The 26,285-nt window shown below is 40.6% G+C and overlaps 1 protein-coding gene across 1 annotated transcript; it reads left to right on the forward strand.

Moving 5' to 3' along the window:
• Window positions 1-11,953: 11,953 nt before the first annotated feature.
• Window positions 11,954-23,910, forward strand: LOC135465441 (tRNA methyltransferase 10 homolog B-like). Its single transcript, XM_064742681.1, has 8 exons — window positions 11,954-11,967; window positions 13,392-13,452; window positions 13,819-13,948; window positions 15,461-15,576; window positions 19,959-20,111; window positions 21,177-21,323; window positions 22,778-22,898; window positions 23,298-23,910. Exons 1-8 carry the CDS (start codon window positions 11,954-11,956, stop codon window positions 23,774-23,776), a joined length of 1,221 nt encoding a protein of 406 aa, XP_064598751.1. The 3' UTR covers window positions 23,777-23,910.
• The last annotated feature ends 2,375 nt before the right edge of the window (window positions 23,911-26,285 follow it).

The raw sequence follows: 26,285 nt of genomic DNA on the forward strand, positions 1-26,285 counted from the left end.
TCATGGTTTTGTACCTATATATATATATATATATATATATATATATATATATATATATATATATATATATATATATATATATATATATATATATATATATATATATATATATATACATATACCTTTTATACCCATGTCTAATAATTTTAAGATGGTGAATTATTTCCAAAAACCTTTTTATTGGGTATCTTTTTTACATACTTTGACAATGTCATATGTTATCTATGACTATATATATTCTCAAAAAATAATCTCTTAACTGAACAGAAAGCCTGTTATCTGAGTGATGCTAGAATGAATTCTGTTAACACAACACACGTTCTAATATTTCAACATAACCATGTTGTTGTTTTGTTTTGTTTTTTTTGACTTTCTATTAAATTGAACAGATTAATTTTTGGAGTGTATATATACGTGTTCAGTAAGACGTGTTATGTTATGTTACCATGTGCTGGTATGAAAAGTTGCTGAAATATTTTAATATATCAATTTTATATGTACCTTTGTTATATTACTCTGCATGTACAATGGGCTATACATGTACATCTCGGTGTGTAAGAAGTTTGAAAAGAACATGACAGTTTAACAAATATACATATATACCATCTAACGTTTGATTTTATTTAGTTTCAGTCGTCATTAAGAAAGCTTTTAATCGATAAGATTAGATTTTCGTTTTGCTAACACTTGCTTTCACAGCGTTTCTGATATATCTTTATTTTGTGTATAAATATTGAAAACAAAATGTTTGATAAACAATATATATATATATATATATATTTATATGTATGCTATTAACAGAGATTTACTTGTGTAGAAAATGTCATTTTTATACCCCTCCGGCGCATAACTGTTGTGTTTAAAACTACAGAAAATTTGCTTCATACACTTTATACGTGGAAATTATTGTGTGGTTAATAAACTAGTAAACATAGAAATGTGTAATCTAAATAAACAACGTCTACAGCATCGGTTTATTGGCTTGCAGTGGATGTAGATAGGATTTTCTTGGGTTAATTCCTGCAGTCTTTGTCATACCTGTGCCTGGATATATGTGGCCCATCTTGAACTTCAGAGCAAATCAGTGACGACATAGGCCTACCCATTTAGGCACACGAATACATGGTATTATAGAAAAGGTTTCAACTCCTTACCCTTCTATAACTCAATTCTTGTTACTATCCTTCTGAAAAACTGGACAACACAGAATTGTTGGATCAGCGAGATATATTTCTTTATAGCAGTCAGTTTTAATCTGTTTTTACAATTCAAAATTCTATACAGTTATACATCACACCACAGAGCAATAAGCCTGCATATCAAAAAAAAGGTTACGTACAGTTGTACTAATACATACATAAAATCAAGTGAAACCAATTATTATTAATTTCCAGTCTTCAAGAATATAAAAAACACATTGCGACAGTACATACGTGTAGCATCATATTCAAGATAAATTGCTTACCTGGACAACACAGAATTGTTGGATCAGCGAGATATATTTCTTTATAGCAGTCAGTTTTAATCTGACGTACTGTTTCGACTTCGGGTTTATATCTACTGTCCAACAATGCATTGCAGTCCAGGTGGTCTAGGTTGAGCTGGTTGACAACTACAGGTAGTTCCTCTCGTGTAACCAGAACCGGTCCTACTAGATGCGAGTGCCAGGTGTACTCCGTAGGTGGTTCACACATGAATAGGCCTGTCTGCAGCTGCCAGCCGACCAAGCTGTTACCCTTGCGCAATAATTAAGCGTCATACTGAGCAATGTAAACAATAGTGTCAGATGCCATAACTTGATTGAATATATCAACTCTACAAATGGACAAAGATATAGATAAAAGAGACAAGAAGGTTATTTAATATAATTCATAATACTAAGTTAAGCTATATGTACACGATATTATAAAAACAAAAGAAAACAGTTACTTTATCCATCTGTGCTGTTTATACTTTATAGAAGGATCAATACCATCCTTAATATTATCCGTCCACTTAAAAGATATTTGCTCCGCAAATATAACGAACTAAGCGTCCCTTGTCCAGTGAGAGAAAAAAAAAGGAAAATATATATATATATATATATATATATATATATATATATATATATATACTATTTACAGGCGACATCATAGATATACAAATCAATTTAGAATAAATCCTAAGAACAGGAATTTAACAATAAACCAACTGATAATTGCACAATATAAAACTACCCGTGTAGTCTTGGACATACTCATACCTGTTTTCTGGATTGCTAATATTTAAGGGAGCATCGGTATGATTGATTTGTAATCTCCGTTTGATGCATCGTGAGATTGGACAGTTTGCCAGGATCGTTGAAGGGCTGTTAAATACCCTTGATGTTGAACAACTAAATAAGCGATAAAGGGGTTTGCTTATTATTCGTTTTACTTGAAATGCTGTCCATGGTCGTAATGGAATTGACATTGGGACTTTGATTTCTCTATCAGAGAGACGATTGATAATACGAAAACCAACTAGAGAAAAATGTAACGTTTGCACAATTTGGCCCTTTACAGCGATATGGGAAATATCGTTTGGATAAATGATATCAGTATGTGAGAGGCAGAGCGGAATACTCGCAAGCGGAACCATGCAACACTGGCACCCAGAAGTTATCTCTAAGAGAATTGTGGAACGATTGTTCTTCCGTTGAGACTTTATTAAAAATATAATAAGGGTACACGTTTGAATAATTAATATGGCCGTTATCCAATAGTGATATGCGTTTTCATCCACTGGGGTTTCGGACGTTGTATCTGGATGGATGGTGGTAGCTTTAAAATAGCGGAAGGTTGGAAGTATTACATCCGCTGTTGCCTGTTTTGTTTGCAATAGTAAAATCAAAGCAGTAAGTGCTCTCATTCTGATAAATGTCCAGATAAATGCTAATATTGCCAGACTTGCGAGAGCAGATGATGTTAATGCTAAAATGGACGTTGTGTCCATCCATGATGACTCAATATGTGCGTCACCAGATAAAATGGGTTCTGCCAAATGTCTAAATACCATTGCGTTTCTTTTGGCACTTTCTGCCATGCGCGCTAAGCTTAGGTGGCTCCGTTGGTCAGCAGCAAGCATAGTAGAGAACGTGTTTAGCCAGAATTCCTTACCCATAGTAAGTGTCCCCTGTTTTACAAACAAGACACCATAATTCAACCTCTGAATTATATCTATATCCTTATCCGTTGGGTTGGCCAAAATTGGTCTTGTAAATAGTATCAGGAGCAGAAGAAGTCTCAGCACCGGGTTCATCCAAGTCCTTATGGAGAACAGAATGAAGAGAGAGAGATATGTAGTTTGAGTGCGAGAATTGGAAATGTAGTGATCAAGTACATTTCCTAGCACTAACAGTTGCCATCAAACCACATATGAAGAGGAGGGAAGAGAGAGCAGAGAAATGGCGCCAACCTAAATGAACCGGGTACAAGACCTCCATAGCTGCTGTACTACATATCTGAACCTTCCATTAGCCAATCAACTGAACTGGTACTGGAGTTTACTAGTTCCTTTGTTACTAGTATAAAACGAGTTAAAAGTTATAGGCGAGCAACCGTAGCTTACTTACGAAAGTGCCTGTATGGCCGTTTCCGCCTTCGACCAGTTTTTGTTCTCGTTATGTGAAACATTTGTTTCGGTTTTTCAGATATATCTTTTTCTTCTACCCATGAGTTTTCAGGGTGTTTGTACCATTTCACGAGATAAAATCTTTTGCCATTTGACCATTTCATTTTCAGCAATTTATCCACTCGGTACCATTGATCATTGTTTTGGTTTTCACCTGTGTCTTGTGTTTGTTTACTACCTACCTTGGGAGCATTTGTCGCCAGGTCATCCGTTATTTGTTCCTTGTTTTCTCTACAGGGTTGTTGAAATGGTTCAACTCTATCCATTGGGTCATGATAGTGCTTAATGCGATTTGCATGTATCCTTGACTTTACAAGGGAGTCATCCGCCCTTTTACGGAGCTTGTAGGTGTGATTCTCACCAACATCCACTATGTAATATGGACCAATAAATTTTGGACATAACTTCGGGGATAGTCCTTTCCTTGATTTATGTGAAGTCATGAGCACCAAGTCACCTACCTTAAAGTTAGGGAGGACTGCTTTCTTGTCATAGCGTTGTTTGCTTTTTAGATGAGCTTCTTTGGTGTTCTTTGCTGCTATATCTCTTGCAACTTTTAATTGGTCCATTACTTCTGTTACATGCTGTTTTGTAACACGAGGCAGAGTATCTCTAGGCAACATGGTTGTGTCGAATGGCAGATTCATTTCCTTGCCGAACAACATGCGATATGGAGAAATTTGAGTGGAGTTCATACATGGTGACATCCGAAAGGACATCATGATGCAAGGAAGTAATGCTGGCCAATTGGAGTGAGTGTCGTCACAATAGGCACGAAGAGCAGACAAAATGGAACTATTTGTTCGCTCACAGGCAGCATTAGTCTGGGGGTGGTAGGAACTAGTTTTGACGTGGGTAACTTGAAACATTTCACATATGGCGGCAATCAAGGACGACATGAAGTTTGTTCCCCTGTCTGAAACTAGTGTGTTTGGGGCACCATAGCGACAAAATATTTCTTCGAACAGAACTTTTGCAACTTCAGTAGCCTCTTGCGATTTCAAAGGGAAGGCCTCCGTCCAGTGCGATGCACTATCGACAACGAGAAGGATGTGTTTAAATCCTTCGGGAGACTCTGTTAGAGGACCCATAAAATCAATATGCATTCGCTGGAAGACATCAACAACTGGCATAGATATAAGAGGGGCTGGCTTTGCTGTTCGAGATTGCTTACTTCTTTGACAAGCATCACACGATTTGACGTAATCATATGTGTCTTGATACATTCTCGGCCAGTAGTATCTCATGCGCAGTGCTTCGTACGTACGCTGGGGACCATAGTGACATCCACCTGCCTTCGAGTCATGAAAAGACCGGAGTGCATCTCCTCTGAGGCAAAGTGGTAATGCAAGCTGTCGAATAAGTTTGCAACCATCCTGTACATGTTTCGACCTTGGTTGATGCCAATGGTATAAAATCCCATTTAACAAATCATACTCGTTTGACACATTTTGAACTCTCTTTGCGATAGCAGGGTCCTCTGGAAGATCTGAGGTTTGCTTGAAGCTGATAATATATTTCAGGTCATTGCATTGCCCTTGTAGTTTTATGAGTTCTTCGGTTTTTTCATTAGGTGCTTCGGGGTTTTCTGAGATCTCTTCAGCAGTTGCAATGATAGTGGGAGAGTCATAGCTAAATGTGACTTCCCCTATGGTCTGGTCATTTGTTGTGTGGATTCTACAGACGTTCTCGTACTGTCTTCTAGACAGGCCGTCAGCGTTTGAGTTATTTTTACCTGATCTGTGGATGATCTCGTAATTGTACTCCTGTAGTTCAAGTGCCCACCTGTGTAGACGACTCGTTGTGTGCTTAATATTCTTTAACCATGTTAAGGCTTTATGATTGGTGACAATTGTGAACGGCTTGCTTGTAAGATAAACTCGGTAAGCCCTAACACCTTCAACTACTGCTGCACATTCTTGATCGGTGACAGACCATTTTTTTTCATACCCTTTAAGAGAGCGGCCTCCGTAGGAAATCACATGTTCCTTACCATCATCATCTTTTTGTCCGAGAATGTAACTGATAGCGAATCCAGAGGCATCTGTTGTCAGAATAAATGGTTTCTGCATGTCGGGATATTTCAACACCGGTGCTGTTGAAAGGGCAATCTTTAGAGCATCAAAGGCTTGTTGACAGGACTCAGTCCACAAGAACTTTACATCCTTTGCCAAGAGGTTGTGGAGTGGTTGTGCGATGCTTGCAAAAGACTTGACAAATTTTCGATAGAATCCACAAACACCTAAGAATGAGTGAACGTCACTCACATTTTGTGGAATAGGAAATGTTGTGATTGCCTTTGTTTTTGCTGGGTCGGTTCTGAATCCATCTTTGGAAATTATGTGACCTAGGTATGTCACTTGTGATGTCGCAAAGTTGCACTTACTTGGCTGAAGCGTCAGGTTTGCTCGTCGTAAGCTGTCAAAAATGAGTTCCAGATGCTGCATGTGTTCTGCCAAGTTCCGGCTAAACAGTAACACGTCGTCCACATAGGTCAAGGCAAACCGCCAGTTGATGCCTTTTAATGCTTTGGCCATGACCATTTGAAAGCTGGAAGGAGCGTTTGTCAATCCGAAGGGCATGACTTTCCATTGATATACACCATTGTGTGTAATGAAAGCTGCCTTATGTGCTGTTTCAGGGTCCATCGGAATTTGCCAAAAGCCACTTGCAAGATCCAAGCAACTAAAAATTTGTGCTTTGGATTCACCGATGGCATCCCAAACATCTTCGATACGGGGGAGTGGGAACGAGACAGGTCGTGTCAGTTTATTGAGTTTACGATAGTCAATTGCAAATCGGAATTCGCCATTTTTCTTTTTTACCAGCACAACAGGGCTATGCCATGAAGAGTCAGAAGGCTCGATTATTCCGTTTTCTAGCATTTCTTCAACTTGACGGTCAATCTCTGCTTTCCCTTCTGGGTTTGTTCGATAGAAGGGCATTCTCACAGGCAGAGCATCAGGTTCCGTTTCTATAGAATGAGCGTGAAGATTGGTACGACCGAGTTCTTTCTTGTTTGTGGCAAATACATCTCTATGTTCGTTAAAGAAAATCTGCAATTTTTCTTTTTCTTGTTCTGACAAATTTGAGTTGTTTAAGTCAAAGTCAATATAAGAAGACTTACCTGTGTGCGATGCCCTTAAGGATTCATGACTTCTGCCGCAACTGTTGTGAAAGAAGTCTGTGATGTCACCGACACTTACCTCAGAAATTGTGCCTAATACTTTCTTTGGTGGTATTTGGACGGATTGGTCCGTTGGATTCATCACTCTCATGAATGTCTTTTGATTTTGCTGAATGAGGCACTTGCCACCCGCTATGCCTAAGTCTGTTAAGTCACTAACAGGCTCCAGAAGGGCCGTTTGTCCTTTTCGTAAGTTTGACACTCTTACTGCAATATCAGCTTCTGAGTGAGGAGCTATGCAACATACCTTTGTTGTTCTTGCTAATCCGTCGTTAGTGATTGTCATTACAACAGTGCTTGAATTTTCGCGTAACGACAATGTTCGCGTATTGTAATTTATAGAGGCACCATTGTGTTCTAAGAAGTCAGCTCCTAGAATTATGGGATAGGACATATTCTGCAGAACGTGGAAGTTGTACGACAAGGGAATACCTCCAATGTGAAATTGTATCGTAACCGTACCTAAAACAGGATGTCTGGCTCCGCCAACACCCGCTATTTCCTGTATAGATGATTGTGTGTACTTTTGCTTACTTAGGCCTGCTTTTACCAACATCCTCTCTGAAACAACTGATACTGAAGCTCCTGTATCGACCAAGGCCTGAAACTTGCGAGTATTCACTGCTACCGAAATTGTATTTCGACCCATTGGAGTCAAGACGTGAACGTTGGTCTGTTTCACAATTGGTCTTCGATTTTCCATGTTATTTCCGTTTCCTACAGTATGCCCGCCCATAGAGGTTTTATTTCTCTGGACGAGTGAACACCCCTATTTTTTGAATTGTTGGTTTTTGGCTGACTTACAAACCCTGGCAAAATGGCCTTTCTTCTTACAATTACGACATATTACATTTCTAGCAGGACAGTTATGAGTAGATGTCCAAGACTTACCACATCTGTAGCAGTCGGGTTTTGGTTGACCCTGGATGTTTTCACGGCGATATGTGTGTGTATGTGGTGTAGCGCCGTTTGCTGATCGGTGGTGATTGTAGGTCGTTTGGCGTTGTTGTGGTAAGCCGCCAAATCCTTGTCCTTGCTCATTCCGAGAAGCCACCGCCATGACCAGACTCGTCAATTGGTCCAACCGGGCTGTCACGTCACTCATTTGGGCTGTTGATGCAGAGTTTACATCAACTCGTGGAGCACTAAGTGCGGCTACTGTGCGCTCTGCGCTTCTAGCCATTTGAAGGAGTTCGCCTATATTTTTAGGGTTTTGAGGCATAACGATTCGCTTCAAGTCATCTTTTAGTCCATTTGTGATGATAGGCACTAATAAATTCTCAGTCACATCAGCATGCAACGCCATTTCTCTGAGTTTTTCAATATATGACGTCACAGGTTTTTTAAGGTCTTGTTTTTTGGAAAACATTGATAGATCAAAGCTCTGTTCTCTTCCAAAGCGTTTTAGAAATTCGTCTTTTAGTTTTGCCATAGTGTTGATCTGTAACAGAGGCATGCTTTTGTACCATGTTTCTGCCGCTCCTTCAATGAACATTGGAAATGCAGCATGACCAATGTCATCAGTCCATTTGTTCAATGTACAACACTGGATGTACTTCTGTAACCAGTACTGGCCATCCCCTTGTCCATTAAACGTATCCGGTTTCAAGTGAAAAGCCATTACAGTATCTACTGAAAGAGGTCCCTGGCTCCGGAGAGAATACACACTCGGCGAGGCACTTTTCATGTGGTCAGTCGCTTGAATATCGAGAGGTCCTTTGAGGGAACGCCGTTTATCTCCACCATTTATAGAAAAGGTTTCAACTCCTTACCCTTCTATAACTCAATTCTTATTACTATCCTTCTGAAAAACTGGACAACACAGAATTGTTGGATCAGCGAGATATATTTCTTTATAGCAGTCAGTTTTAATCTGTTTTTACAATTCAAAATTCTATACAGTTATACATCACACCACAGAGCAATAAGCCTGCATATCAAAAACAAGGTTACGTACAGTTGTACTAATACATACATAAAATCAAGTGAAACCAATTATTATTAATTTCCAGTCTTCAAGAATATAAAAAACACATTGCGACAGTACATACGTGTAGCATCATATTCAAGATAAATTGCTTACCTGGACAACACAGAATTGTTGGATCAGCGAGATATATTTCTTTATAGCAGTCAGTTTTAATCTGACGTACTGTTTCGACTTCGGGTTTATATCTACTGTCCAACAATGCATTGCAGTCCAGGTGGTCTAGGTTGAGCTGGTTGACAACTACAGGTAGTTCCTCTCGTGTAACCAGAACCGGTCCTACTAGATGCGAGTGCCAGGTGTACTCCGTAGGTGGTTCACACATGAATAGGCCTGTCTGCAGCTGCCAGCCGACCAAGCTGTTACCCTTGCGCAATAATTAAGCGTCATACTGAGCAATGTAAACAATAGTGTCAGATGCCATAACTTGATTGAATATATCAACTCTACAAATGGACAAAGATATAGATAAAAGAGACAAGAAGGTTATTTAATATAATTCATAATACTAAGTTAAGCTATATGTACACGATATTATAAAAACAAAAGAAAACAGTTACTTTATCCATCTGTGCTGTTTATACTTTATAGAAGGATCAATACCATCCTTAATAGTATCACATCATAAGACTCTCAATGAAAGCTTATACGATGTACATCATATCATACCTGTGCGTCTTAATGTAATTAACAACCAGTTTCTCTGTGGAAAAATGACGCTGAAAACTAAATAAATAAATGAGTAAATGCATGTGTTATGTGTATTGGTAGAGTCAAAGATTACCGTTGTATTATGGGGATTATCTTTTTGGAATATCGTGGACCTAGGCCTTTTAATCCAATCTTTATTTTGTTGAATGGTGCATAGAATGATAGACGAGTTACTAAGGATGTTTAATTTATCGTCACAAGTATAAACACTTAAAGGGTAAGCGATGATGATATCAGGTAGTGAAGGAAAATTTTGCTGGTGTGGTGTAGTGTAGTGTATTGCTTATCCCCTGTGTGTGGACCCACCACAATATACCGCGTGTGTGAACCCACCACAATATCCAGCGTCTATGGACCCATGCACCACTATATCCCGCGTGTGTGGATCCACCACTATATTCTGTGTGTGTGGACCCACCACTATATCCCGCGTGTGTGCATGGACCCACCGCTATATCCAACATTTGTGGACCCACTACTATATATATGGACTGTACAGTATATTACTCCTTGGTCCGTGATTTACACGGCCGGCCAGACCGTCATCGTATAAATAAACAATTTGCTGCCTTCCTATGTGGGAAGATTTATACCCACCATAATGCTGGCCGCCGTCGTATAAGTGAAATATTCTTGAGTACGGCGTAAAACAGCAATCAATCATATAAATAAACAATTTATTAGGGTCAGTGTCAGGGGCGTTGAACAACAATCAGATAAATAAATAAATCAACGTCTTGGAAATGTTGTGAGGGGACCTCCTTAGCGTAGTGGTTAGCGTGCCAGCATAAGGACCCATGCAGGAGCCTGTGGCCGATATGGTCGTTGTGAGTTCAAACCCACCTCCTGATGGCTTCCCCTCAGGCCGCACGTCTGCAAAGAACCTGCGGATGACCGTGGGATCCCTCCGAGCTCTGCCCGGTTTCCTCCCACCATAACGCTGGCCGCCGTCGTATAAGTGAAATTGTACCGTGTAAAACACAAATTAAGTGAATAAGTAAAACCCCGTGACTTAAAGCCGCAGCCAAAACAGCTAACTTCGACCACGTGTCGACCTTAATAGGTGATGGGTCGATCGGTGGTGTCTAGAGCAAAGCTAGAGGTCAACACGACATGGAGGGATTAGGGAATAATGAATAAATATGCCTCTTCATCACGCCAGTGTAAATTGTGCACTTGTTCCAAAATTTACTTTTTACCACAGTTTGTAGTTTGGTTCAGCATCAACACGGGAACATGCATTCTTCAGGCTACTAGGCCTACACGGATTTGGGTGGTTTTTTGGTCTTGCAGAAAAAGATCAATATTTAAAGAATTCTCAATAAATTATTCATTTGTGTATTTTTGCTTGCAAATTCAAAAGTTTACGCTAACTCGATAGGCCCTAATTAAAGCCGAGCAGACTGACTTCCGTTTCGGTTTGATACATGCATACCGAATTAAGTAATGCAAGGAAACTTGGTTGGCTTGGTATATAAAAAAAAAACAAACAAGTAAATCCACACTGACACGTCTCATTCATCTACCAATTAAGTTATTCTTGCCGCAGCAGATCTGTGCGAGGTCAATAGCTTGAATCCAGCTCTCGCTACGTTATCGTACCTAGTGTTCAGCTACATGTAGTTCAGATACGGGAACAGCAACACAGTAATTAAAATATCCTGCCTGAAATGTAGCCTACTACATAAAATGTATTTATTTATTTATTTTATTTGATTGGTGTTTTACGCCGTAATCAAGAATATTTCACTTATATGACGGCGGCCAACATTATGGTGTGAGGAAACCGAGCAGAGCCCGGGGGAAACCCGTGATCATCCGCAGGTTGCTGCAAGACTTCAGGCCTTTAAATTGCTATTTTGATATCACTACCGTTGCACCCATGATTCTGAAATTTTCAGGGTCATCGTTTTTTCGGGCCTACACATCTTTCTTTAATCAAGCGGTGTCCACATTACAGAGCCTATACTAGCGCAGTATGAACTTTGCTGACAGGAAGATAGACTCCCCCGACTTAGGCGTGTAACCGTCTGAGCAAAAAAGTGCATATAGGTCTAAACGTTGTTTCGTTTTTGAATCCGAGCATGGGAGATAACACATGGGAGATAACTCTATCGGCAAGAGACGGTCAGCCAATGACCAAGGAAACTCCTTGGCAAAGCTGTGCGAAGTGTTTGTCACTCAAGCGGTTGACTGTTGGAAATGATTTGTTGTACTGTTCAGTTTTGTCTTGAATAAAGACATGGTGCTGATGCTGTAAGTCAATGACTTACAAAGTATCACTTCAATCGACAAACAAGAAACTGTACAAGAGAATCTGTTGCAACTACAACAACATACGTTACGTACCTTAGTCCACTCTTTTCCCCAGTTTGTTTGAGTTTGGATTGGTGTCATAGGCCAAGTGGGAGATAAAGATGGAAGACACAAGGTGAGTTTACAACCATGAGCAGATAAATAAATAAGGACACTTAGTAATCACTCTATTTAGAATTATATTTAGGCATGTTGGTACCGGTAAGTAATTCCCGAAAATCAGAAGCAAGAAATATTGGTACGGTACGGTACCGGTAAGTTTAAAAAAAAAAAAAAAAAAAAAAAAATGTATTTATAGGATACGTATACATGGAAAGTAAACTTGATAAAGGGTACTCACAGTGATGAGCATGAAAGGGATAGTGCAACGACTGGTTGACCCGTATCAGTATAATGGCTCGGGCGCTTGGCTTGGCTTGCCTTCAGTAAAACGTCTCAGTAAAGCAACACTAGATAAAAGAGCGGTGGAAATCCGTCCTGCAACAAGGAGGCACATTACATACACCCTAAGGATTCCTTCATCGTCATATGACTGAAAAATTGTTAAGTGCGACGTTAAACCCCAAGCACTCACTCACTCACACTAACGTAGTTACTGCACTTTCATGTTCAGTTACGTAAAATTACATCTGAACTCACAGACACGAGGTTCAAACCCGGCCCTGGACAGAGAATTTATAGAGTCCCTCACTGTTCTTGATGCCTTTGGTTTTAGCAAGCAGTCAACAACGCTAGAGGTGAAAAACTCTTGATTATGGAGTCAAACAAAAATTAATCAATTACGGTAAATGAATTAAATTAATCAATTCCTAGAAATTCCTGTCAGTACAGTAGTGACTGTCTCCAAAAACTTATTTGCAACAACACAGGAATAAAAACAGCACGGATCATCAGGGGTCTGTTCCATTCGCTCCCGGTGGCCACTGGAGGAGGTAGTGGCCACTGACGTACCATTCCATTGGCCACTGGAGGAGACCACAGGCGCCATTCACGTGTATTGTAGCATCTTAACTCACGCAACTAGACGCGACTTCCAGAACATTGAGACGTCACTGTGTCCTGTGGTGACCAATGAATCTGCCATCAGTTGAATGGAACACACCCCTGGGGATAGCTCTATGGGGCTATGTTTATGTAGAAACGTAAACATAGCTCCATAGAGCTACCCTGGGGATATCATGCATACCTTTAGGAGAGGCACGTTACCATTTCTAATCAATAACTTGCATATTATTATTGAAGTAACTGTTATCTGTATTTGTGGGAGCCTCAAGTGGCCGAGGAACGTGGTTAGCACGCTAGGGCAGGGCAATGAACCAGGAGCCTCTCACCAATGCGGTGGCCATAATTTCAAGTCCAGCTCATGCTGGCTTCCATGTTGAGAAGATCCCCCAGCAAGCTGCAGATGGCTGTGAGTTTCCCCCTGGCCTGTGCTCGGTTTCCCCCACCATATTGCCGGTGGGTGTGGCATAAGTGAAATATTCTTGAGTACGATGATAATTTTGATAAATAAAAAAAAATTTATCTTTTTATTTGCAGGAATGCTTCACTTGACATTCTTGAAAAGTCAAATTCTGAATCTGGAAAAGAAAGACTGTGTGTAAGTTTCCTTCAGCCTGAACACAGGGTGTCATAACATTGGGCTATATGTATGTTTGGTATGCGTCAATAATGACCATTGCTATATATCATCTCTAATAAGTAACACTCATGGAGCCAAATGTAATTTGAAACTCGCTCAGTAACGACCTACAAGGTAATCTCTAGTGATTGAGGTGAGGTTTGATTTTGGTTGAGCATTGCTTTTCTCAAACTGCCTTGTGTACCAGCAGTTGGGAGTTGGACACCTTTATCTTATGCATGTAAGTGGTTTCTTCGCACATGAATAAAGTGTACTTAATAATTTTGATCACTATTGCAATGAGTCATCACAAAAGTAAGTTAAGATTTTCATTTTTGTGAACAGAGGTCTGAGAAGAAAAGACGACTGAGAGAGGAGAACAACAAGTGGAAGAAAGCTGTGAGGAGGGAGAAGAAACAAGAGAGGAAGAAGAGACTGAGGAAGGCTGAAGAAAATCAGGAGCAGGCAGATGAAGGTAAGGTTTATAACAAAGTTGTAAACTCATTCGACACGCAACAAGTGTAAGAGAATGGTTACCACAGAACATGAACAATTTGGTGTGAAGTATTAGAGTACCTTGTACCGGTATCCAAGTTTGGTATAAAGTGACTTCGCTTCAGTATAAACCAGTTGAGTAGAACTTTGATTGAAAGTATTTTTAAGTATGCACTAGAAATTATTTAATTCAGAAATTATGTAAACTATATGATCAGAGTGAAAAGTAATGATTTTGTAAGGATTCATTAGAAATTATATCTCACGGTTTCTGTTAAAAACTGATTTGAAGTTTTGCATTCTAGGGGAAGTAACTGTAAGTAAACAGAACTTTTACTGAATTCTGGACAGTTATCTCCCCTGACAGATATACTGTAGATGTATTGGACATTGTGAATTGAAACATTAAACATACCATGTGAAAAAAGCGAAGCCAAACTGTCCAGGCAAGTGAAATGAAGTTACAGAAAAAAAGACTTATTAACAGGATTTTTTCCAAGCATCAGTGGACGTTATTGCAATATTTATAATATAATATCTGATTATTGTTCAACGCCCCTGACACTGAACTAAATAAATTGTTTATTTATTTGACTGATTGATGTTTTATTGCGTACTCCAGACTATTTTACTTACACACCAACGACCAGCATTACGATGGTAGGAAACCGGGCAACGTCTGTGGGAAACCCAGGACCAAGTTCTTCCTCTAAACTTAGGATCTGGAGTATATTCTGTTGTCTGGCCTTGTTCTGTTGATAGGCAGACATAGTAAGTTATGTTGGCCTTGCTCTGTTGTCAGGTAGACTTTGTAAGTTACTAGTATGTTGGTCTTGTTCTGTTGTCAGACGGACTTTGTACTAGTTAAGTTACTAGTACTTACTACTTACTAGTTAAGTTACTAGTATGTTGGTCTTGTTCTGTTGTCAGACGGACTTTGTACTAGTTAAGTTACTAGTACTTACTACTTACTAGTTAAGTTACTAGTATGTTGGTCCTGTTCTGTTGTCAGGCAGACTTTGTAAGTTGCTAGTATGTTGGTCTTGTTCTCTTGTCAGGCAGACTTTGTAAGTTACTGTTATGTTGGTCTTGTTCTCTTGTCAGGCAGACTTTGTAAGTTACTAGTATGTTGTTCTTGTTTTGTTGTGAGACAACTAGTATGTTGGTCTTGTTCTGTTGTCAGGCAGACTTTGTAGGTTGCTAGTATGTTGGTCTTGTTCTGTTGTCAGGCAGACTTTGTAAGTTGCTAGTATGTTGGTCTTGTTCTCTTGTCAGGCAGACTTTGTAAGTTACTAGTATGTTGTTCTTGTTCTGTTGTTAGGCAACTAGTATGTTGGTCTTTTTCTGTTGTCAGGCAGACTTTGTAAATTACTAGTATGTTGGTCTTGTTCTGTTGTTAGGCAGACTTTATAAATTACTAGTATGTTGGTCTTGTTCTGTTGTCAGGCAGAATTCGTAAGTTACTGTTATGTTGGTCTTGTTCTGTTGTTAGGCAGACTTAGTAAGAAGCAGCTGAAGCTGGAGAGGGAGGCTCGCTGTCGGTCAGCCATGATAGACGGTCAGAGGATTGGAGTGGATCTTAGCGTGGAGAATCACATGACTGATAAGGTCAGCTCACTCTTACAAAATCATTGTGTTTGAGTTAAGTGCATTGCCATAAATCTGACAGTAATGATCGGGAACAGATACTGTATAGTACGTGTTATTCGATGGAATTTATTTTGGCCAATTTTCTCCAAAAATATGTTTGGGGGAATTAATTTTCGCATATTTAAGAGAATACTGAAAAACAAATCTTCAAATCTTAAAATTTTCACAAATATAATATGGCCGAAATTATTCAAGCACGTCAAACAGGTATCATCAAGGGTGGCTTTAATCCTCCTTTGTTTCCTGCGGTGTCGCTAATCCTCGTGATCTGGATCTGAGATTAAAACAATGGAGGATGGATTATCACTATGTAAGAAGATTACTTTCACACCTATTATGGGCAGTAGTGAAACAGGTGTCTCTTATCGAATCATTGATGAGTACTTTTAAACACCTGGCAAAGTGACATGTCACCTTTTGAGCAGTTTAATGCAAAACATATGAATTCACCGTTATCGGCGCCAGTCACTCATTCTTTATCAAGCAACAAGGTAAGTTTTGCATTTTTTCAGTTTTTATAATCCTTTGTAGCAGGTAAGAAACCACAAACATTGCCGTAGCAGTCAAACTGCCATTGTGTTGTTGTACACACTTCAGAGTTTGTTAGAAGCTCACTCATTGGACCACAGGAAAAACACAGCCAATGGGATAACATGTATTAGAGCGACAATCATTAGAAGCCTGCCAACAGTTGCTGGTATCTACTTTTATTTCACTTTACGAGCATAGCGAAGATTGATCAAACTAAGGACGAATAAACTCTCGCTTTATTTTATACCCACCAAGCCTTAGCACCATAACTTCCCTTCTCTGCTGTTAAAAATTTAGCTGGCCCATCAGGTTTTCTTAGCGTAACTCCCGTCACCCTGACAAAGATTTCATTTCATTATTACTACTACCTGTAGTATATGGTTAAAAATTGAAGGCTTTTTTTGCTGGAATTATTTTTACAGTAAATTATTGACCATGAAATCCGCGAAAATTAGTTCCATGCGAGAATTAAGCACTTCACAGAAATGTATGTTTCAAACGGCAGTTAAATAGGGAAAGCATGTTGTATTGTTGTATGTTTTACCTTGGACTGACAGGAGCCTCTCACCAATGTGGTTGCTGTGAGTTCAAGTCCAGCTAATGTTGGCTTCCTCTCCGTCCATGCATGGCAAGGTCTGTCAGCATCCTGCGCATGGTCGTGGGTTTTCCCCGGGCTCTGCTAGGTTTCCTCCCACCATAAAGCTGGCCACGGTCGCATGAGTGAAATTTTCTTGAGTATGGTGTAAAACACCAATTAAATGAATAACTAAATAAACCTTGGACTGATTGTTCGAAATTCATTTAAGTTAAGTCCGACTCAAATCTCAATACCATTTCCAGTCTTGTCCTAATGCAATAAAGCCAATGCTGGGTTTTAACTTCTAATACACATTTGAACAACTGACCCTTGGTTCTCAAGAATAGTTCACTTATACCATAATGATTTCCCTTATATCATACTGATGAGGTATGTTGAGAAATCAGCTAGAATACCTCCAAACCTGACCTGGACCCGCGGTTATCAAGCAACTTACGACATAAGTCGTAGATTGCAAATGTCTGAAAAGCCAAACTCAGAACAGGAAAGAACTCAAATTGTGGTTGCTACATTATTCTTCAGAAAAAAACCAGTGTACAAATTTTAAATCTGCTAGAGAAAGACATTTAAATTGTAGCTGTCTTTGAATTTTTGACTTTTGATAAACAGTGCCTTGTACAGCTGTTTACCTGTATGCTGTTTACCTGTGTACCTGTGAGGTATACACATGCTTACCTGTGTACTGTACACTTACTTACGTGTAGTTGTGTGTTCTAAACCTGCTTACCTGTGTTCTATATACCTGTTAACCTGTGTCCTATACACTTGCTTACCTGTGTGCTGTACACCTGTTTACCTGTGTGCTGTACATCTGTTTACCTGTGTGCTGTACACCTGTTTACCTGTGTGCTGTACACCTCTTTACCTGTGTGGTATATACCTGCTTACCTGTGTGCTCTACCAGGAAGCCGGTATTCGTTTAGTCAGTTGAATAAAAAAACTCAATAACTTGTATGTTTATTCAATTTGATGTTTTTTTGAAAGAAATATACAGAATTTTACATAAACTCAATTTGAACGTATCCAAAGTTCTGCGAAGCAGCCTGTTTGTATTTCTAGTTATCTCCCTTATATGGAAGTCCTCATGACCCTCTGCGTTGATTAGATATAAGACAGCAATTTTTGGAAGCGGAGGGTATGAAATCAAACATGACCCATAGTAAACTTCTTTGGTCTGTGCCAGATCGGTTCTCATGAATAATTTGACCTACTTCGGCTTCCGATCATTCTGTTTAGCATAGCACAAGTGACTGCATGTGAGCACATGCGGTGTGACTGGTTTCGTCTCCTAGGGGTCGATTCCACAAAGCTCTTTCTGACTTAAGTCAAAATTTTCTTAAGATGCTTAACTTTTGGTATTGGAAATTAAATGTGGACACTTTTATCATAATATAACGTTGATGATGGGTACAAAATTTTAATTTCTAAAACCCCAAAATAAGCTTTGAGATCGTATTTCAAATATTTACTTAAGTCACAAATGGCTTTGTGGAATCTGTCCCTGGTGTCAGGTGGCGCTAATATCTTCAGCTCCTTTTATGGAAACCACACAGGTTTCGTTTTTGGGAGTCTGAAATTTAATAAAGGGCATGTAGCAGCAAAATTAAAACCTTCTTTGCATTAACTAGCGTCACTGATTCGCTGTGAAAGCGTGTTCTTTGTTCAAAGTCTGAACATGGAGATGTGTGCCAGCAGGGCTTCAGGCTGTTGAGATCCAGCCCTTTCCGTCCTTGAAAAATGTCACAGTTTGTTGATACATAAAGTAGCAGTGTATTTTATCTTTCTAAATATGTAGCTTCTCTATTTAACGATCATTTAAGTTAATACCCCATGGGGTAAATCACTATTTGTGGGTCACTTTATGTTCTCATCACGAGTGGCTGATTTTCACTGTAAATTTTCATGTCACTAGTACCCTGTCAAATCAGACTTTGTTTTGAAATGCTTTTTTTTGATTGAAATCTTCGTTTATTTTGACGAGTAAGGATAATATTTCAAGAGAGTTTAGATAATGCACAGAACATTCATCTGGATGCACCATTCATCTGGATGCACAGAACATTCATCTGGATGCACCATTCATCTGGATGCACAGAACATTCATCTGGATGCACCATTCATCTGGATGCACAGAACATTCATCTGGATGCACTTTTCAAATTAGTTTCTAGTTTACCTAAAGGGGGTTGCATGATTTTTTATTTTCTCAGATGTTTTTCTGTATTTTTTAAATGTCCTTTTACAGACTGAGAGTGACAACCACATATTATAATGCATGACCATTCTATCTTGATTCATGACTATTGAATATTTTTTAAAAGTGATGTCAAGGCCAATAGCTCATGTTGTGAGTTTCAGTCTGTCTAGACTGTTGCTCAATGTTGTAGGCTAAACTGTGGGCAGGTCTTCAAACATCTGTAGGCTGGTACCCAGAAATACACAGTAACTGCAATGTGTGCTAATTATCAGTTTGCATTGTTAACCAGGGGGCCAGCTTGAGTTCATATATACATGTAGGCAGTGAAATCAATGAAGGATTGTAAAGTGCAAAAATGCTCAATTTTAGTATCTCATACTGTCGATTAAAATAAAAATCAAACAATTTAAGCTGCAAGAAAGACTCAATTTTGCTCAGAAAGTGGTAGTCAGTACATGGATGACTTTCATGAACCCCTGTGTACACCTGCTTACCTGTGTGCTATACACCTGATCGTCTGTGTGCCGTACAACTGTTTGTCTGTGTGCCATACACCTTTTTGTCTGTGTGCTATACACTTGTTTGTCTGTGTGCCGTACACCTGTTTGTCTGTTCACTGTACACCTGTTTGTCAGTGTGTGCTATACTCCTCCTTATCTATGTTCTATACACCTGTCTATTCCACCAGGAGAAGAGTAAAGTGATAGTCAGTACATGGATGACTTTCATGAACCCCTGTGTACACCTGCTTACCTGTGTGCTATACACCTGATCGTCTGTGTGCCATACCACTGTTTGTCTGTGTGCTATGCACCTGTTTGTCTGTATGCTGTACACCTGTTTGTCTGTGTGCTATACACCTGTTTGTCTGTGTGCTGTACACCTGTTTGTCTGTGTGCTGTACACCTGTTTGTCTGTGTGCCATACACCTGTTTGTCTGTGTGCCATACACCTGTTTGTCTGTGTGCTATACTCCTCCTTATCTACGTTCTATACACCTGTCTATTCCACCAGGAGAAGAGTAAGGTGGCTCAGCAGTTATGCAGACTGTATGGTGCTAACAGACAATCCCATTGCCCATTTCACATCTTCTTCCTGGGAATCAACAAACAAGGCCTTTTGTACCAGGAATGTGTGAGGAAGAACCAGGGGTTTGAAAACTACCAGGTAGGCTAGCCATGTTGATGAAAACTACCAGGTAGGCTTGCTATGTTGATGAAAACTACCAGTTAGGCTTTGCCATGTTGGTGAAAACTACCAGGTAGGCTTGCCATGTTGATGAAAACTACCAGGTAGGCTTTGCCATGTTGATGAAAACTACAAGGTAGGCTTGCCATGTTGATGAAAACTACCAGGTAGGCTTTGCCATGTTGATGAAAACTACCAGGTAGGCTTGCCATGTTGATGAAAACTACCAGGTAGGCTTGCCATGTTGATGAAAACCACCAGGTAGGCTGGCCATGTTGATGAAAACCACCAGGTAGGCTTGCCATATTGATGAAAACTACCAGGTAAGCTTGACATGTTGACAATAACTACTAGGCAGACTTGCCATATTGCCATACCAGGTAGGCTGGTCATGTTGACATCAACAAGTAAAGCCTGTTGTACCAGGAGCGTCTGAGGAAGAACCAAGGGCTCAAAAACTACCAGGTAGGATTCCATGTTGATGAAAACTACCAGTGGGCTTGCCATATTGCCATAAACTATCAGGTAGGCTTGCAACATTGCCATAATCTACCAGGAGGCTTGTCATGACCTCAACAAGCAGGGCCTTTGATGCCAGGAGTGTGGGAGGAAAAAACAGGCTTTTGAAATCTATCAGGTAGGCTTGCCATATTGCCATAAAATGCCAGGTAGGATTGTCAAGTTGACCTCAACAAGGTGGGCCTTCCGTATCAGGAATGCGTTAGGAAAAAACAGGAGTTGGAAAATTACCAGGTAGGCTTGCCGTATTGAAGAAAGCTATCAGGTAGGCTTGTCATCTTGACAATAAAAAACTACAAGATAGGCCAGTCATGTTGACAAAGCCTCATTTTCATGCAGAATGTGTCATATACTTTGCATACATTAACCCATTCTCACAGAAGTTACTCGCATGAAAATTTGTACCTGTAAACGAAATTTGCTGAAGTTCAGAGGCCAGAAAATGATTCTCCCCCCCATAGATACATGTAGTTTGTGACTGTCTAGTGTTGACTGTGCTCTCTGAGTCAGTGTTCCACATTACAGGTAGACATGATGGAAAGTCCCGTGACAGAGGTGTTTAAAGCTGAGGAGGTTGTGTATTTATCTCCTGATGCCTCAGATCCCGTGACAAGTCTGGACAAGTCCAAGGTGTATATCATTGGAGGCTTTGTGGACGAGAGCATTAAAAAGGTATCTTTGTTTCTTACTCTGATCTGTGATACTTAAAATCTCTGTGACAGTATAGGTGAGAGACTCCTGAGTCAGTGTGCTGCACCACCACACTAACCACGTGGCCATGCATTTTTTTTTGTGCTTTTTTGTATTCCATTGGTTTTTTTAATATTTATTTATTCGACTGGTGTTTTATGCCGTACTCAAGGATATTTCACTTATACGACAGCAGCCAGCATTATGGTGTGAGGAAAACGAGCAGAGCCTGGGGAAAACCCACGACCATCCGCAGGTTGCTGACAGACCTTCCCACATATGGCTGGAGTGGAAGCCAGCATGGGCTGTCCTTGAACTCACTGCGACCACATTGGTGAAAGGCTCCTGGGTCATTACTCTGCGCTAGCATGCTAACCAACTGAGCCACGGAGGACCCTCCATTGAATTATCTTCCATTGTCCATCCATGTTGTCTCTTTTGGTAACTGCATCAAATTTAAAAGAAAGACAAAAAAAAATGATTTTCTGAGGTATTAGGAACCGAGGTCAAAGCAGACCTAAACATCCACAGATATTCTTTTCTGACATGCTTGATAACTCGATAAATCAGTCTGTAAGGAATTTTCAGAAGGTCATGGGATGCGCCATGTCGGAGCAGCTGGAAATATGATGTCATGTCACTCATACACCAAGCAGATGTGGTTAGAAAGCAAAACGGTTAAGGTGACATAAACAGAAAAACTCATGTCTTCAGATTATGGAAATAACTCGCGTCTGATTGATCACAATTGATAACATGGCTGTGCTTTTGATTTCCGTAATATGTGCGATTTTGCCTACTTTGAACTGCGACATTTGTGCCATCCAACCTTTACAAAGACAAAACATTGTGCTTTTTAAACATCATTTGGGATGCTTTATGGGCGCATATATACATTTGGCGAAGTGTTGGCCCTCTCTTTTGAAGGATTTAAGATATAATTACTATGTATTTACTTATTTATTTGATTGGTGTTTTATGCCGTACTCAAGGATATTTCACTTATACCACGGCGGTCACCATTATTGTGAGAGGAAACCAGGCAGAGCCCAGAGAAAACCCACAACCCTCCGCAGGTTGCTGCAGACCTCCCACGTACGGCCAGAGAGGAAGGCAGCATGAGCTGGACTTGAACTCAGAGCAACCACATTGGTGGGAGGCTCCTGGGTATTGCACTGCGTTGGTGAGCTAAACTCCTCGGCCACGAAGGCCCCCGCTATTTATATATACAGGTGCGGCATAACGTTATAAAATTTGGGGGTGGGGATGGGGTGCTGATACAGTGTAAGTAGTATAAATATGCCTTAGCTTTCTCACATTAATTTCAACAGGGGAAGGGGGTCAGCAATCTCCACAACACCCCCCCCCCCCCCTCCCAGGTTTGCCACCTATGTTGTAAATGTATATTCATGTATGTTCTTTGTGTTTCATCGCAGAATGTGACCTTGTCAAAGTGTGACAGCTCTGGCCTCTGTTGTAAGAGATTACCCATTGTGGAGTACATGGAGAGACAGCCAGGGCTGGTGCACTACAGCACAGTGCTCACCCTCAACCAAGGTAATTAAGACTGTAAACAACCATAGTAAGACTGTCAACCCCACCCATCCTGACAAATTGCCAGCCTCCTACAGAATCCTCAATCCATCACCCTGTCTACTTACAGCCATGCATTAAATATCCAAATTCAGTTCAGTTTACAAGTTATACCTAACTTGTAAACATTTACATTGATGATTCTGCTTGACTAACCAGCCCTGTGTAGCCTGAAATGTGTTGCCAATTGTTTAATTTTTGTTCAGTGTTTGGGACAACGGAATAGAACCGGCATGAGGTTGATTAAGAGTGCATGCCCACAGTGTTAATTGTTACATATACATGTTGTCGTTGTTATGTACAATCATTTCTGTGAAGTGATCAGTATTAAGGTAAATTTGATGTTGTATTTTGATGTTACAGTGTTTGAGATCCTGCTAAGATTCTCAGAGAATGGGGACTGGAGAGCAGCGTTATCAGAGGGAGTTCCCAAGAGGAGTGGGTACCGTCTGAAATCTCAGGAGCCTAGCGTGGAGGCACGGAGCTCTGATGACAGACAATCACAGTCAGATGATAGGAGCTCAGATGATGCACAATCAGAGCCAGGTGGGAGGAGCTCTGATGATGGACAGTTAGCACCAGGAGGGAGCTTTACTGATGGACAGTCTGCACCAGGTGGGAGGAGCTTTGAGGATGAACAGTCTGTGCCAGGTGGTAGGAGCTCTGATGATGGACAGGTAGTTCCAAGAGGGAGCTCTGATGATGGACAGTCTACACCAGGTGTGACGATCTTTGATGATGGACAGTCTGTGCCAGGTGGGAAGAGCTCTGATGATCCTCAATCCATAGCGGGTGGGAGGAGCCCTGATGATTCACAGTCAGTAGAAGGAGAGAGGACCTGATGGACAGTTCGTAGCAAAGGTAATGCCAAAGATAACTGATTTCAGAATGCAGAAGGGATGGTCTACAACAGGCAGTTGTTCCGCACAGTGATGACTCACATCAGTCTGGTGATGCACCCAGTGACGACTCACAACAATCTGGTGATCTGTCCAGTGATGAATCACAACTATCAGCTTATCTGTCCGGTGATGAATCACAACTATCAGCTTATCTGTCCGGTGATGAATCACAACTGTCAGCTTATCTGTCCGGTGATGAATCACAACTGTCAGCTTATCTGTCCGGTGATGAATCACAACTATCAGCTTATCTGTCCGGTGATGAATCACAACTATCAGCTGATCTGTCCGGTGATGAATCACAACTATCAGCTGATCTGTCCGGTGATGAATCACAACTATCAGCTTATCTGTCCGGTGATGAATCACAACTATCAGCTTATCTGTCCGGTGATGAATCACAACTATCAGCTGATCTGTCCGGTGATGAATCACAACTGTCAGCTTATCTGTCCGGTGATGAATCACAACTGTCAGCTTATCTGTCCGGTGATGAATCACAACTGTCAGCTTATCTGTCCGGTGATGAATCACAACTATCAGCTTATCTGTCCGGTGATGAATCACAACTATCAGCTTATCTGTCCGGTGATGAATCACAACTATCAGCTGATCTGTCCGGTGATGAATCACAACTGTCAGCTTATCTGTCCGGTGATGAATCACAACTATCAGCTTATCTGTCCGGTGATGAATCACAACTGTCAGCTTATCTGTCCGGTGATGAATCACAACTGTCAGCTTATCTGTCCGGTGATGAATCACAACTATCAGCTTATCTGTCCGGTGATGAATCACAGCTATCAGCTGATCTGTCCGGTGATGAATCACAACTATCAGCTGATCTGTCCGGTGATGAATCACAACTATCAGCTTATCTGTCCGGTGATGAATCACAACTATCAGCTGATCTGTCCGGTGATGAATCACAACTATCAGCTGATCTGTCCCCGGTGATGAATCACAACTATCAGCTGATCTGTCCGGTGATGAATCACAACTATCAGCTTATCTGTCCGGTGATGAATCACAACTATCAGCTTATCTGTCCGGTGATGAATCACAACTATCAGCTTATCTGTCCGGTGATGAATCACAACTATCAGCTGATCTGTCCGGTGATGAATCACAACTATCAGCTTATCTGTCCGGTGATGAATCACAACTATCAGCTTATCTGTCCGGTGATGAATCACAACTATCAGCTTATCTGTCCGGTGATGAATCACAACTATCAGCTTATCTGTCCGGTGATGAATCACAACTATCAGCTTATCTGTCCGGTGATGAATCACAACTATCAGCTTATCTGTCCGGTGATGAATCACAACTATCAGCTTATCTGTCCGGTGATGAATCACAACTATCAGCTGATCTGTCCGGTGATGAATCACAACTATCAGCTGATCTGTCCGGTGATGAATCACAACTATCAGCTGATCTGTCCGGTGATGAATCACAACTATCAGCTGATCTGTCCGGTGATGAATCACAACTATCAGCTTATCTGTCCGGTGATGAATCACAACTATCAGCTGATCTGTCCATTGATGACTCACATCAAATTGCTGATCTGCCCAGTGATGACTCACAACAGACAGCTGATCTGTCCATTGATGATTCACAACAGACAGCTGATCTGTCAAGTGATGACTCACAACAGTCAAGTGATCTGCCCAGTAATGGCTCACAACAGTCTGGTGATCTTTCCAGTGATGACTCATAACGGTCTTGTGATCTGTCCAGTGATGACTCACAAGACAGCTTATCTGTCCAGTGATGAATCACAGCTATCGGCTGATCTGTCCATTGATGACTCACATCAAATTGCTGATCTGCCCAGTGATGACTCACAACAGACAGCTGATCTGTCCAGTGATGATTCACAACAGACAGCTGATCTGTACAGTGATGACTCACAACAGACAGCTGATTTGTCAAGTGATGACTCACAACAGACAGGTGATCTGTCCATTGACGACTCACAGCTGACAGCTGATCTGTACAGTGATGACTCACAGCAGACAGCTGATCTGTCCAGTGATGACTCACAATAGTCAAGTGATCTGTCCAATGATGATCATAATATGAGAAAAGACAATCATGCACCAAGCTTTAGCTGCAGGTGTGGGGTGAAGGCCAGGGCTCTTCCTGACCTGTCTGACTTGTCAAGTGTCAACATATTTAGTTGTGCTTCACTCATTCAAGTCAGAATACATGACAGACCTGTAAACATATTTATGTTAGAAAGTTCTCTGTTTGGCGTACATGTGTGTGCGCTACATGTGGGAAAGTGTCATAGAGATTTGCCCAAGATTGGTGGTTTAAGTTGGGCACTTGCGTGAAACTGAAGGCCATCACATAAGTTAAATAGACTTCAATATGGCGTAAACAAGATTCAAATAAATACATGGAAACGAATACTCAGTGTTCTTGCTGGATTATTGTA

This window comes from Liolophura sinensis, chromosome 5 (genome assembly GCF_032854445.1).
Source record: "Liolophura sinensis isolate JHLJ2023 chromosome 5, CUHK_Ljap_v2, whole genome shotgun sequence".
NCBI lineage: Eukaryota > Metazoa > Mollusca > Polyplacophora > Chitonida > Chitonidae > Liolophura > Liolophura sinensis.

Bases quoted from the DNA above. Each gene is read 5' to 3' on its own strand.
- LOC135465441 (XM_064742681.1), top strand. The intron at 20,112-21,176 runs GTAGGCTAGCCA...TCCACATTACAG, and splicing joins AGGGGTTTGAAAACTACCAG to GTAGACATGATGGAAAGTCC. The intron at 22,899-23,297 runs GTAATTAAGACT...TTGATGTTACAG, and splicing joins AGTGCTCACCCTCAACCAAG to TGTTTGAGATCCTGCTAAGA.